General features: G+C 41.5%; 1 protein-coding gene across 3 annotated transcripts in view; it reads right to left on the reverse strand.

The window, feature by feature from the left end:
* Window positions 1-421: 421 nt before the first annotated feature.
* LOC120603417 (shieldin complex subunit 1-like) overlaps window positions 422-13,059 on the reverse strand; it is a 96,730-nt gene continuing 84,092 nt past the window's right edge. For 2 of the 3 annotated variants that reach the window (XM_039863770.1, XM_039863768.1), the window contains 4 exons: window positions 7,857-7,906; window positions 7,255-7,348; window positions 1,646-3,393; window positions 422-806 (listed from right to left, as the gene is read on the reverse strand). In XM_039863770.1, the coding sequence (XP_039719704.1) occupies window positions 723-806; window positions 1,646-3,393; window positions 7,255-7,348; window positions 7,857-7,906 (1,976 nt within the window). In that variant the 3' untranslated portion in view covers window positions 422-722. Of the gene's footprint in view, window positions 807-1,645; window positions 3,394-7,254; window positions 7,349-7,856; window positions 7,907-12,168; window positions 12,714-13,059 lie in introns of those variants that run through there. The other variant, XM_039863769.1, reaches the window with a different exon arrangement.

Below are 13,059 nucleotides of genomic sequence, written 5' to 3' on the forward strand. Positions count from 1 at the left end.
AGTAGAAATCAGACCGGCCCTGAGGGGCCATCTGTCTGGACCAGCCCAGATATTGTGATTCCCAATCCAGAGTCCTTCCCATTATCCAAGCTTTCTCCTCAGCCCTGAAAACTGACCCTTGGCTAGCTACTCCTAGGGCTCTCCAGATAATAGGATTTTAAAAGTAATATCTTATGCTCATTTTTGGAAACAAGTTCTCCAAGCCTATTTAATCTTTCTCTAGCCTGAGGAAGCAGCTGTCTTTTCCTGATCTCTTTCTCTTTACATCCTTCAAGGTTTTTTTCTTTTTTTCTTTTTTTTTCTATTCTGCATCCAAGACCATTAAATCCTAGTGCTGTCTATTAGAATTTAAAGAACGGATTTGAAAATCACTCTCCTCTTTATTAGCGCAAAGGAAACTGAGAACATGCAGCTTTTGGCCTCAAGTGAATCTTTTATTATTTAAGTGGAGACAAACATATTTTTTCAAGGATGGTAGCACAGTCATTGTCACAAGCATGATAATATGTCAATTTCACGAGAAAGAATATGCTACAAGTCATGCTATTCTCATTTTCAATAGCATTCTGGCAAAAATTAAAGACATTTCCAATTGTGTCAAGCACTTAATGAATAGTAAATTCTACTTTCTGCCTTTGGGTAAATAAATGATGTCTTTCAGTGAAGCGGTAGAAAATAGTGTGCGGGCTGCTTCTTAAAACGGCCCTCTGCTCCAACAACCGTCAGCCTCTTCGGTTACCGCTGAACTTCTCAGCTATTTTCTGTAATTCCAAATCCATCGCAGCTAGGTTTTCAAGTTCTTTTTCCTAGAAAACACAGAAAAATGGAAGCATAAGGTCCCAGATCAATTTATTTTGTTGTAGTTTAGGGCGGTACGAAAAGAAAGGAGGATTTTCGATGTGTTAGAGGCCGTATGAGGCGCTCGACACGAGTGGTTCTCCAAGTGTAGTCCCTGGATCAGCAGCACCAGCAGTGTCGCTGGGGCACTCATCAGAAATGCAGATTCTCCGGCTCCCCCAGGACTAACTGAATCACAAACTCTGAGAGGTGGGAATCCCTCACGGTGTTGATGAACATTCAAGTTTGAGAAGCAGTGACCTACATAATCAATATCAGGACAAAGCATTGTTTAGGCAGGTACAGCTCTGATAATGTTACTTCTCCCAGATGCAAATTTCTGATTTCTTATAGCTGTGAGCTGACCAAGATAGATCAAAGCAATGAATTTCTGTATCATCTGAGAAATTATGATGTAAAGTCAAATAACCAAGAGAAGACACTAGAGTAGTGGTTTGTTGTCAACCTTTGAACATTGAATCCACCTGGGAGGTTTTAAAAAATCCTGGTGCCCAGTACCAGATAGACAGAATCTCTTGGGGTGGGTCTCAGACACCAGTTATTTTTCTGGTGATCGCACTGTGCGACCAAGGCTGAGAAGCACTGCAAGAGGAGGAGGTGGGCAGGGATGTGGACAATGGCTAGATGTCGGGTGGAAACCAAACCCCGAAGTTGTCTCCACTGTTATGAGGTGTACATTATCATGGTGATAATTCCCACCAATTTCTCCCCATTAATATCCGATAGTCTTGAACATATTAACATTAACCATCTTATGTTAAGTTTATACTACAGCCCCGCAGCGTACCTCTTCCTCTGTCAAAACTCTCGGGCCAGCCCTGTCCTTTGCATTTTCTGCCGCGTGGCGTGGGCTCATCTGATCCTCAGAGTCATAGAAGTCCGGAAATTCGGCTGACTTCTTCCTGTAGTGAAGGAGCTGGTCCAGTTCGGCCACTCTGTCATACTGCCTTTTCAGATCCAGTTTGGGGGCGAGGTTCCTCTTCTCATATCCCCAATTCACATCCTCCTCAAAGGGCTTTTTCTCCCACCAGTCATAGTTGTATTCTGGGAAGAAATTCTTCTCATTCAAGGTCAGGCCATTTTCCTCTTCACCCTCAAGAAAATTGTCATTCAGGTTGTCTTTTCTCTCCAAATAGCTGCTCTTCCACAGGGAGGGGTCATAGTACGGGTTGAGCAGCTCCTCTAGTCTCTTCCTCTTTTCAGTGGTGTGATAGGGAGCATATTGTTTGCCTTGAAGCTTAGCTTCCTCCCTGTTCTCGTCAGTGTCCTGCAAGTCCTCCTGCTCCTGCCATTTCCCTTGGTCTCCTTCCTCACCCTTTTCCTCACCATAACTGAGGTAATTTTTGTCCTGCTCTTTCCACTCGCCTTGTGGATGCCTCCTTGCCTTGTCCCTGTGGTTTTCTTGAACACGGTAGTGTCCTTCACCCAAGAACTGTTTCTCTTCTTTGTCTGGAGTGGAGTAGGCACCAGGCTCCCTGGCCCTGGCTCTGTGGTGGTATCCCCACACAGGGCCCTTCTCTTCCTCGCTTCCTTCACTATATCCATGTGCCACGTTGTCAAGCTCTGAGTTGGGGCGATTTCTCTTGTCCTCCTTTTCCTGGCTCTCATCACTGGGAGGCCTTGGAGCCCTGTACTCCTCACTTCCTCTACCCCCATATCGTTCCCCCTCCAGGTTCTCCGGAGCGTGGACTCCTGGGTAACTCCTCACTTCTTCCCCATATTCGGGTTCTTCCTCTGAAGCCCTGTGGTAGGTTGGATGACGGTTCCTCTTGTCACCTAAGCTGGCCATGCCCACATTTGACTCCTCAGATTCCTCATGGGGGTGTCCCCTCTTCTCAGAGGGAGGATTCCCTTCTTGAGAGGACCTATCGGGCCCGCTCTGCCCATGACGATGTCTTGGCCTTGAGCGTTGTTTGTCCACATCGGGGCTGGCATCTTCCTCACTTTCCTCAGATTCTTCCTGGCTCCTGGCTTGGCTTTTAGACTCTTGGAGGCGTTTTTCCTGGTTCCTTGTCTCTTCTCCACTCTCCTGACTATTCCTCTCCCGGCTGTGCGTCTTCTCCTCAGGGAGCCTGGCAGAGTGTGTGTAGTATCTGGACACTATCTCCTTATTTTTCTTAGTTGTGACCTGGTTTCTTTCATTGAGAAAGGCATTTTGTGTCTCCCCTGGCTCTTCCAGGTGTTTTTCTTCACTGCCACCTTCCCCATGCTCTCTTTTCTGATTTTTATCTCCTTCCTCTTCCTCCTTGTCCTCTCCCTCACTCCTCTCAGAATGATGTGTCTTAGCTTCTTTGGAGACTTGACTGTCAGAGAGAGAGAGGCTCCCTTGGGGCTCGCCTGCTCCTTCCTGGCTGTGCCCACCTCCCTCTGTGTTGGCCACTGATGGGCCTTGGGCATCCTCTCCTGGGACTCCTGCATCCTCCCTATCGGAGGGCCTGTGGGCTTCTGAGGCATCAGCTGAGTCTCTTAATAATCTTACTTCAAACCTCGTGTTTTCATTTTCACTTTTCTCTTCATCTTTAACCTCTTTTGCACCTATAATGAAAATTTAAAAAGAATAAGTATAACTTCAGAATTGCTTATGGTTCAAGAAGCACCAGCCTCAGTGATCACTATAAGTCCTAAGCCCCCTGAAAATCACTTGGATACTATTTTAAGTTAATAAAGCATATACTCAGATTCCTTTTGAAAGCAAATGGTATGACAGTTCTTTGGCTGTGTTTCAATCTAAAAATAAACTGTCTATATTTTTATTTTTTCATAACACTCAACTAGCATCTCTCATTGGTACTCTCAAGGATCAAATTGAAATCCAAGCATAGATTTATGAAATATTAGAATTTAGAACCAGAGGAAACCTTAGAACTTGTCTAGTTCGACCTCATTTTTCTACACTACATAGCAGTGTAGAAAGACCGTTCCTTCCTTCACTAAGGTCCCATCCGCCCAACACGTTCTCAAATGTCAAGGATGAAGATTAGTATACTGAGTTATCTTTGTAGTTCATGACTCAACGATGGATGGTATAACTGATATTTTAATTGAATGCTGTTCTTGCTCGACTTTTCCAAATGTCGACAGCTCCTTTACTAAACCCTCCTCAATTCAAGGACGCGGCATGAAAGGAGATACACAGTTAACACACTCTGAGTTGTTATCTAGGAGGTTTGGATTTCAGTTTATGTCACTGAGTTCAAACGGAAAGCCTGAGGCCAAAGCCACTCACTTTGGGCCTATGCCTGCACTGTCCATTGTAAGAGCCACCAGCCCTTTGTGGCTATTGAGCACTTGAAATGTGCCTGGTCCAAACTGAGACATGCTATAAATTATAAGAGACCCACCAGATTTCATCTGAAAAAAAAAAGTAAAATATCTCAATTTTTTATGTTGATTGTATGATAAAATGATAATTTTTAAATGTATTGGATAATATATATCATAAATACACTGGATATATATAAATTATATATTGAATAAAATATATTAGATACAATTAAATATATTATTAAAATTAATTTCACCTGACTTTTTAATCTTTTTAATGTTTTAATGGTTACTAGAAAGTCTGAAACTATATTTATGGTTCGCATTACATTTTTATGAAACAGTTCCGATGAGTCATTCTGTACTGACATTTGCAAAGTAGAAAAAAATTGATCTGTTTTACAAAAAAAATGTCCAAGAAGTAGTGGAAATCTATACCTCTCAGCTTAAAGCCCAACCTAGCATGATAACATTCTCATGTTTTAGAAGACAATTGAAATGACCCTGACCTTTAACACCCAGACTCCTGAGGGCTGGCCCCTCACCAGGTGGTGGTACATTCAGTATTGAGGCTGGTGGGACTGGCCAGGAAGGCACAGGTAAACAGGGAGGCTTTAGCCAGATACTGACATCATTCTGAGAGTCAGCTGAAATAGCACCATTCTGAGATCTCAGCTTCCCAGGGTAGAGGCTGTGTGGCCCCTTTCCTACTGCCTGCTGGTCAGGAACAGAAGTATTTTTATTCTTTCCCAGTTAAATGTGTGCTGCCTGTAGCAGCTTGTGCCTGAGGCTTAGCACTTCCTCCTAAATTTAGCTTTAAGCCCCCGCAGGTGAGATCAGAGGAGGGCTGCGATTAGCAGCACACACTGTCAATCTGTAAAACCAAGGTGTCAAGCTCATTCTTACTTTCAAGTAAAAAGGGGAAAATGCACCTTCCATCCCTACCATGTTGCAAGGATGACTAGATCAACCTGGTGAGAGATCCTTGTACCTGTTAAGGAATTGGACTACACATTCCCTAAGGTCTCTTCAAGCCCTAAACCAATGATTCTTTTCTACTCCCCAAATGTTCATTTGCTCAATAAGTGTATGCTGGCTCCAGAGATGTGCCAGAGAGAATGGGGATGGAGATAGGATAGGTGTGTGGGGGGAGCCTGCTTGAAGAAATTCATCCATCCAGTTGGCTGAAAGCTCCACCAGTCTTTGGATCAGCTTAAGACATATCAGCAGGAGAGAGAAAACTGGAATAAGACAAAAGTCAATAAGATAAGAGGTGAGTTCTGTTTAGCCTGAATAACATTTTTAGTAAATTTGAATTCAGAGGCATTACTAAATACCAGCAGATATGCTTTTTAAAAAAATACCAATTTTAACTTCTTTTGAAAAAAATCCCAGGATCAGAGTCTATATTTCTCCAAATAGTGTTGGAGCTGAGAAATATCTGCTCCCCCTTAGAAAGGGGCCTATATCCTCCAGATTGGGAGTCTTTTCTTGTCTTGCCTTACTTTTTATGTTATCTATTTGTCTGGCCCTGGCTGGAGTTTGAGTCTGCAACCACCAAGGAGCTCTTCAGTCCTCCGGATCTCAGCATTTTATGGCTCTCTGGGTGTAGTGTCTCCAGGGTCTTTGACATGGGACATTTGGTTTTTACCGGTTCCCTGGAGCTCTCTCAACAGACATCAAAAGATCCCAGGGCACAATCAATGATTAGAAGAGGCTGGAATCCTGTGGCCACAGCCTAAGAGCTAAGAATCTGATCTTGGCAGACAGGCAGATTCTTATATTTGATGGCTCTTCCTAAGCAATCATGGTTCTTCAATTACCTAGTATGACACACCCCAAACTTTTGCATACATGTGGTAAACAAAAAACAAAACAAAACAAAAAGGGAAGAGAGATAGCAGGATGGGTTTGCCCAAAGGAGCAGCCTTTAGTCCCTGCCTGGAGACCAACTCTGCTCTCACTCATTCCCTGTAATGGCTGGAAGAGAAAGTTGTAGAGAAATTCAGTAAGAGGTATGTATATAGAATAGAAATAGTAGAGAAGCTTCCTTCCATTTTCCATGGGGTTCCTATAGCCTCAGGCCCCCACACCTATCATGGTTACCCCAAAGCCCCTGAGTCCCTCCAGGCTACTCTTTCGGTCAATTGCTAATGCTTGTTTTTACCATTTTATGCATGAGGGCTCATGTGCAGCTATAGCACAAGAGAGTATTATCTGCAATGAGAGATTTTGAAGGTGAAAAGAAAATAAAGGCCACTTCCCAGCCTGAGTAAAAATTTAAAAGCAGAGAAAGGTGTTAAAGGAAACAGTGCTTTTTGGAATTGTATGAATCAATTTGACTTCATGCGTAAAAGAGACTGCATAGTTTTGTAAAAATGGATCTCTGAGTATCATTTTCCAATGGATATTGCTTGTATCACTGTTCGAATTTTGTTTTTAATAGAAGCTGATTTGTGTAGAGAAAATATTGCAGTCTAGATTCAGAAGGCCATTACTCTGACTCATTGGATGCTCTGCTTCTACCTTCACCCCTTTCACTCCAGGTACCATTTAGTGGTACCTCCCATTCCAATAAGCTCTATGTTAAAATGGCTTAACCAATCTGTCATGTAGGCCAGAAGTTTCCGAGTCGCCTTTCCAAGCTTCTAACTTCTTACTGTCAGATGAGTAGAAGCCAAAGAGAAGAATAATTTTTAAATCTTTTTCTATCCTTTCATCTTTCAACACTCACTCCCAGAACACTTAATTCACCACCACCCCCCATCCAGTTACAAACAAGCACTCCCTACATCTTCCTCCACCCAAATGAAAGCTCATTATAAATATCCCACTGTGGAATCAAGGAATTTAAGAACTGATAGACATCTCAAAGACTATCATTGAGTTCAACGCCCACATTTTACTTGAGGAAATAAGCCCAGAGAGGAGTGTTTCCGTGGTCACCCAGCTATTAAGTGACAGAGTAGGAACTAGCCATTACTTCTATCTTCCAGACACTAATCTAGTCTGTATTCCCACCACTGCGTTATGCCCCTGGTTCATGTGGAGGTAAAGTGGAAGATGAAGTAGAAGGAGCAGAAGAAAGGACCAATCAAGGGACAAATATCTCCTGCAGTGCAGGAAACTTACTCTTCTTCAGGACTTGTCGGCACTCCGGGGTAATGGGTGGAGTTTTGGACTTCGACAAGGCATTTGAGAGGACTTCGATGATGCAGCGAGTCACCTGGGGGGAAAGCCAAACGTAGGTTGGCAAACGCTGGTGTCACTGGGATGACAGACTACTCAACCCAGAACTGCTGTCCAGAGAGGCTTGGCTATGTGACCTGTACTGATGCAGGATTCTTGGGGGCAGGAACGTAGATTTACAGGACCATAATGAAATCTCCCAGGCCTCTCCATAGAGTAATGTAAGAAGGCACTGGGGGCCAATGTCACCCTGAGAAGAGAAATAACACCTATTTCTGAACAGTTGGAAGGAAAATGATGTAATGACACAATTGTTCCCAGAGGCACTAAACACCAGGAAGCGGATGACAGCCAGGGCTGGAGGAGCATCTCTTGCTCCCATTACCTCAGGGATGAGAACCTGGCTTTGTAAGACTATGCTGTATTTTTTGTTATTGTTATTGTTTTTTGTTTGTTTGTTTGTTTGTTCGGTTTGGTATAATAAGGAGTGAGAAAATGTAGAGTCTAGTTATAAGTCTAGATTCTAGACTTACATTTCAACTTACCATTTCTTCATTGTGCTTCCTGCTGTTATCCACTGGCATAGAACTGACAGCTTTGAATGAGAGAAAGAATGGGAAATGACTTGAGTTAATTTTGGAAATTGTCTGAACTCAAACTCACAAAATCATTCCCTACTCCCACCACCCACATCACTTGGAAAGAGGGCAGAGTCAGAGCTGAGCAGAGTAGAGATAGTTGGGGATGACTGCCCCAGGAGCCATGATTGCCCCAGCTGTGCACATGCCCACCCCTCTCCACATACACAGCTGTTTTCCCTAGCACTGTCTTAAACATGATTTGGAAATGAATGCTATCTGATATCCAGTATAAATCAAGTCCAGACAGATAAAGGGAGATTTGGGGGTACTAGTAATGTTCTGCTTCTTGATACGGGTGCTGATCACACAGGTATGCTCGATGCATGAAAAATTATACTTGTGATTTTTGCAGTTTTCTATATGTATTTTATACTTAAATAAAAAGTTTTAAACAAGCCTAGTTTAAATGAAACCAGTGCCTTCCTCAACCCTTCTGCCCATCCAAAATGGGTAAAGATCTGCGATTTCCTCTGACTATTCCTGTTCTCAAGAAAATGTCCTCCCCCAAACTCACTTCCTTTACCCAAACATAGTTGTAACTATCTTACATAATTAATTACCTCGTTTTTACCTTCAGGCCTTTTCCTGAACAAGCTTGCTTATGCATCTGTATCAGTCAATGCTGTATAATCTCCCATGTTGTCTGCAGCCATATAAAGCACATGGGAGGTATCTAATTCTATTAGTAGGTCATCAAGTCCATAATATCATATGCAAATAGGTATTTAACAACTATTTATGGTTTAAAAACTATTTATGAGGACAGTTTAAAAGATAAATTTTAATTTATTTAAGTCAAATTTCATGAGATTCTGCTTATTTTAAACCAGCAATGGAAGTGCATTTGTCTTCTTAGGAAATGCTCCAGGTGATTTTAATTTTCCAGTGCCTTCTTTTGTTCTTTCCAAGCTGCTTTGATCCTTTTATCTTTCACTTTGACTTCGTTCTGTCTAAACCTTTTCCACTGGAGAAGCTCAAAGCATTTATGCACATATAGGCCCATCTCCACAGTTTTCCTGGCATTTCCTAGAGGAGAAACTGCTATTATGGCTGAAGAAGCTCAATGCAGAAAATTCTTCTAGGTTCCTGAAACAAGAGAAAATCTAGCTGGAGCAAGAGCAAAACTCTCGCACATTGGAGATGGAAGTTACTCTAGTGTGGTTTATTTATATCCAGCAACCTGACCTTTCCTCTCAAAATGTTTGCTCACCAAACCTCTTTAACTACCCGCCTCCAATCAATTACATATCATAGGACTCAATCTAGAAATAAAACGCCTATTCCATTTGCTCACGTTACCGAATTTTCCTTTTCAAAGCATGGCCTGGGATCTGTTTCAACAGTTTCAAGAGGCCCAAAGTTACCCAGAGTGTTAAAATCATTTGTAAATGTTTAAGAAGTGTCTTACAAGGTACAAAGACCCCCATGTTCTTCCCGAAATGTAGTTCAGACAAGATCCAGATGGCTCACCTTTGGCACCCGGAGTCCAATACGCTGGGCCATTATTTTATCCCCCAAATAGCTGTTATTTGGGAACATTCCTACTTTGGCACTTACTGAAATCTATAAAATACTCTGGAAAGAAGTAAATGAGAGAATTCTTCCCCTAATAAACTAGAAGTTGCTTTTCTAAAATCCAGCTTTACTAAACCTTCTTTGGTATTGCAGTTTCTTGCTAATACTTTTCTCTCCCACCCCACAAATGTGAAATATTTGTTTTTATTAACTACCAATCATTCCAAAGTATTAACAGTCATCAGATTTGGGGGGAGAGAAATATTTTTTCATTTTTGCTCTAAACAATTTGTAGCTCATGTTTATTGTTATGGAGCAGTCCTGTTTCTCTGATTGAGGCTCTTCAGAAACCTTTTTGATGGAAAGGAGCTAGGACCTCCTTTCAAAAGTGTATTATGCATCTTGATGAGACATCTAAGTGCTATTGTATTTCTTCCAATAGAATCTGTGACAACAAAATAATAACCAAGACATGTCGATTCCCCCAAAGTAGCTTACCTTATTTTTGTATAAAGTAAAATTCAGGGGGCACAAAAGGAAACCCAATGATTATGAAGTAGTCAAATGATAGCAAAATTTTCAAATAATATTTTATGATAAATCTGAGAATAACATCAAAAGTATTAATATCTCATAAAACTATTAAGGTTTGATCCCAGATTAAAAATATAGTAACAAAATAACAAGTTAAGCAAGCCCCCCCGAATACAGAAATCATCTGACCTGGTATAATATGGCTATCATGTAGCTATTTTACTCTTATTAATTTTTAGAGTGCACAGAAGCACTGTAGAAAGGCGTGGATCTCCCTCCAGAAGCTCTTAAAGGTAGAAAATGAACCATATGGTTTCCTGAGTTTCCCCCCAGCCCTGTGATTTTGCTAAATAATAAACTCTGCTTGAAGGTTACCATGTCTCATTTCTGGGTGTTGGGGAAAGTAGAAATGGAAAAGGACTGCTAATGAATATGGGGTTTCTTTCTGGAGTGATAAAAATGTCCTAAACGTTGATAGTGGTTACAAATAATGAATATACTAAAAATCACCAAATTATGCATGTGAAAAGGTAGGTTTTATGGTGTGTGAATTATAGCTCCATAAAAAAAAATTAAGAGTATAATGTCTAAGCTAAAAGCTCAGTATAAAATATGAACTGTTCTTAAAATATTCTCTTACGTAAGAGAGCTATGAGTATTTTACCACTATAGTTAAATAACCTTCACAAATGTCACAGTATTGTGGTCTATAGCACACAGTATATAGACCAAACATCACTGTTTTGTGGTCCATAGCACAGTTTAGCCTCTTAAGCAATTCCTTTATGAAGATATTTTTGACCAGAAAGACTCTAAATTACTCATTTGGGTTTCTTTAATTAAATTGACAACATTTGTAGGCAATATGTAAGTATGACAAGCATTTAAGAAAATTCTGAATGTATGTAGCTTGAAATAAAGTAAATTACCACTGGCTTTTCTTTTGTCTTTTTATATTTTGGACCCAGTAACTGCTGTCAATGAAAGTTTTATTTTATGGATGGCAATCCGCAATTCTAGTTGGGAATTTCAATTTCAGATTTAAAAAATTTTTCTATGAAGTCATTAAAACAGCCAGAGAAAACCTCCAGTTTAATCTTGTGGTAGCATATTTACTTCTCAGTGTTCTCAAACTCGTAGTGACTATACTTCACACACACACACACACACACACATGCAGTTTTTCAAATCTCCAGAGATCATTTCTTTGAGATTCAGAGTAGTTTAAAAGATTAATCCCACATTCTTCCACAGATAAAGAGACATTGTCAAATATCTACTACTTAAAATTCCGTCCTATCCTTTGTCAGTTGTACCTCAATAAAAAAGACAAAAAAAAATTCATCCTCCTAAAGTGACTAAAACATTTTTTTACTACTCCAAGGATAGTTTTGTAGTTATTTTATACTCTATTATTTTTCTGGAATACAAAACTCAAAATGTCTACTACAGTTTCCATTCATAACTTAAAAATGCATTAATCTGAGTGTGAAATTACCTCTTTCCAGAGACGGAAATACAAAATACAGAAAAATATTACATTAATCCTGTACACACATATACATGAACACATATATACATATATTATATATGAACATGTTAAGAAAAAATATATGATATCATATACATACAAGACTGACTTTTATCTCATCATGTTTATATAATAATAATAATAATAATAATAACAGAGAAACATGCAGGTGGCAATTAACATATTATATGCACTCCTATCTCTCCTTCCTTATCTGGCTTTAAACAGCCACAAAAAAAAAATACTTAAATATAGATATAGAATAAGACTGTAACAGCGTCTCTCTAGATGAATAGAGAGAGAAAGACAATTTAGAAGTGAGCACAAAATGTGGGGTTTCCTTGGATGCACGGGCACATTTTTTCCCTATCCATAGGAAAACTCAGACATTAAAAGTCTGAGACTCTTCTGGTTGGGCTAGAAAGCCCTCTGTTTTTTTCTAAGTCAGATGGTGAGGAGGGGAGTTGACGGGAAACACCCAGGGAAGAGAAGAAATTAAGAACCTCATGCAAAAGGGAGAAACCTTCTACTTAATCCTCCCTCTCTCCCAGTATCCACCAGCCAAGATGCCTGGACGTGGGGAAGACGGAGGCTGGCTCTGTCCGCGGTGCTGAACGGCCCACCGCACCCACTCACCGGCCACCATCGTGGCTCCTAGGAGGCCGATAAGCACGGCCGGCTGCATGGCCCCGCTTGCCCGAATCTGCTCGGAGAAGAGGACAGTGGCTGAACCAGTGGAGCGAGATGCGGACGGAAGGCGAGCTGAAGATGCTCCAGAAAAGCAGCCGTGCGTCTTGATGCCCGCGGTGTGGCGCGGTAGGCGCAGGCCTCCGCTCTTTTAAAGGGCAAGTCCCGGACGCAGGGCTGGGAGGGGCGGGCACCCTACAGGCGGCGCCCCCTCGCTCAGCCCTGACGTCACGAGGCGGCCCCGGGGGTGGCGGCGCAAGTAGGCGGCAATTTGCGCCAGTCCAGTCGCCTGGGTGCTCCGGGTCTGGAGCGAGGGTGGGGAGTGAGGCGGTCGAAAGATTGAAAGGGTGAGGGGAGGCAGTGCCAATCTGTGAACTGGGGAGAGGCGGGAAGTCTGCTTAGATTACCCAAGCTTGCTCTTCATCTCCCCGACACATATCTCCAAGTCTAAAAACGTGTATTGGAGGCTCTGTACAGTGTGCAGTTCTGTCGAGAATGTGTACATCTATGACTAAGTCTCTTTTGTGTCTCCACTACCCGGTGGAAGATAAGACTCCTGCTAAATAAAGAAGACTAAACGGTGGGGAGAATGGAAAAGGGAGTGATGGCTTTAAAAACAAAAGGTGCAGCTGAAGAATATGAAATCTGCTGTTTTTGAAACTTTTGGTCTTAAATCTACCTACCCATGATTCATTTATCTCTAATATCTATCTATCTGCCTGCCTACTTACCTACATACCTACCTACCTACCTACCTACTATTCATAACTCCCTCCCAACAATAACATATACACATGGTAAATATTTAAAAATCAGATGCTAAAAATCAGAACTCCCCAA

The sequence above is a fragment of the Pteropus medius genome, unplaced genomic scaffold (genome assembly GCF_902729225.1).
Source record: "Pteropus medius unplaced genomic scaffold, Ma_sr-lr_union100, whole genome shotgun sequence".
NCBI lineage: Eukaryota > Metazoa > Chordata > Mammalia > Chiroptera > Pteropodidae > Pteropus > Pteropus medius.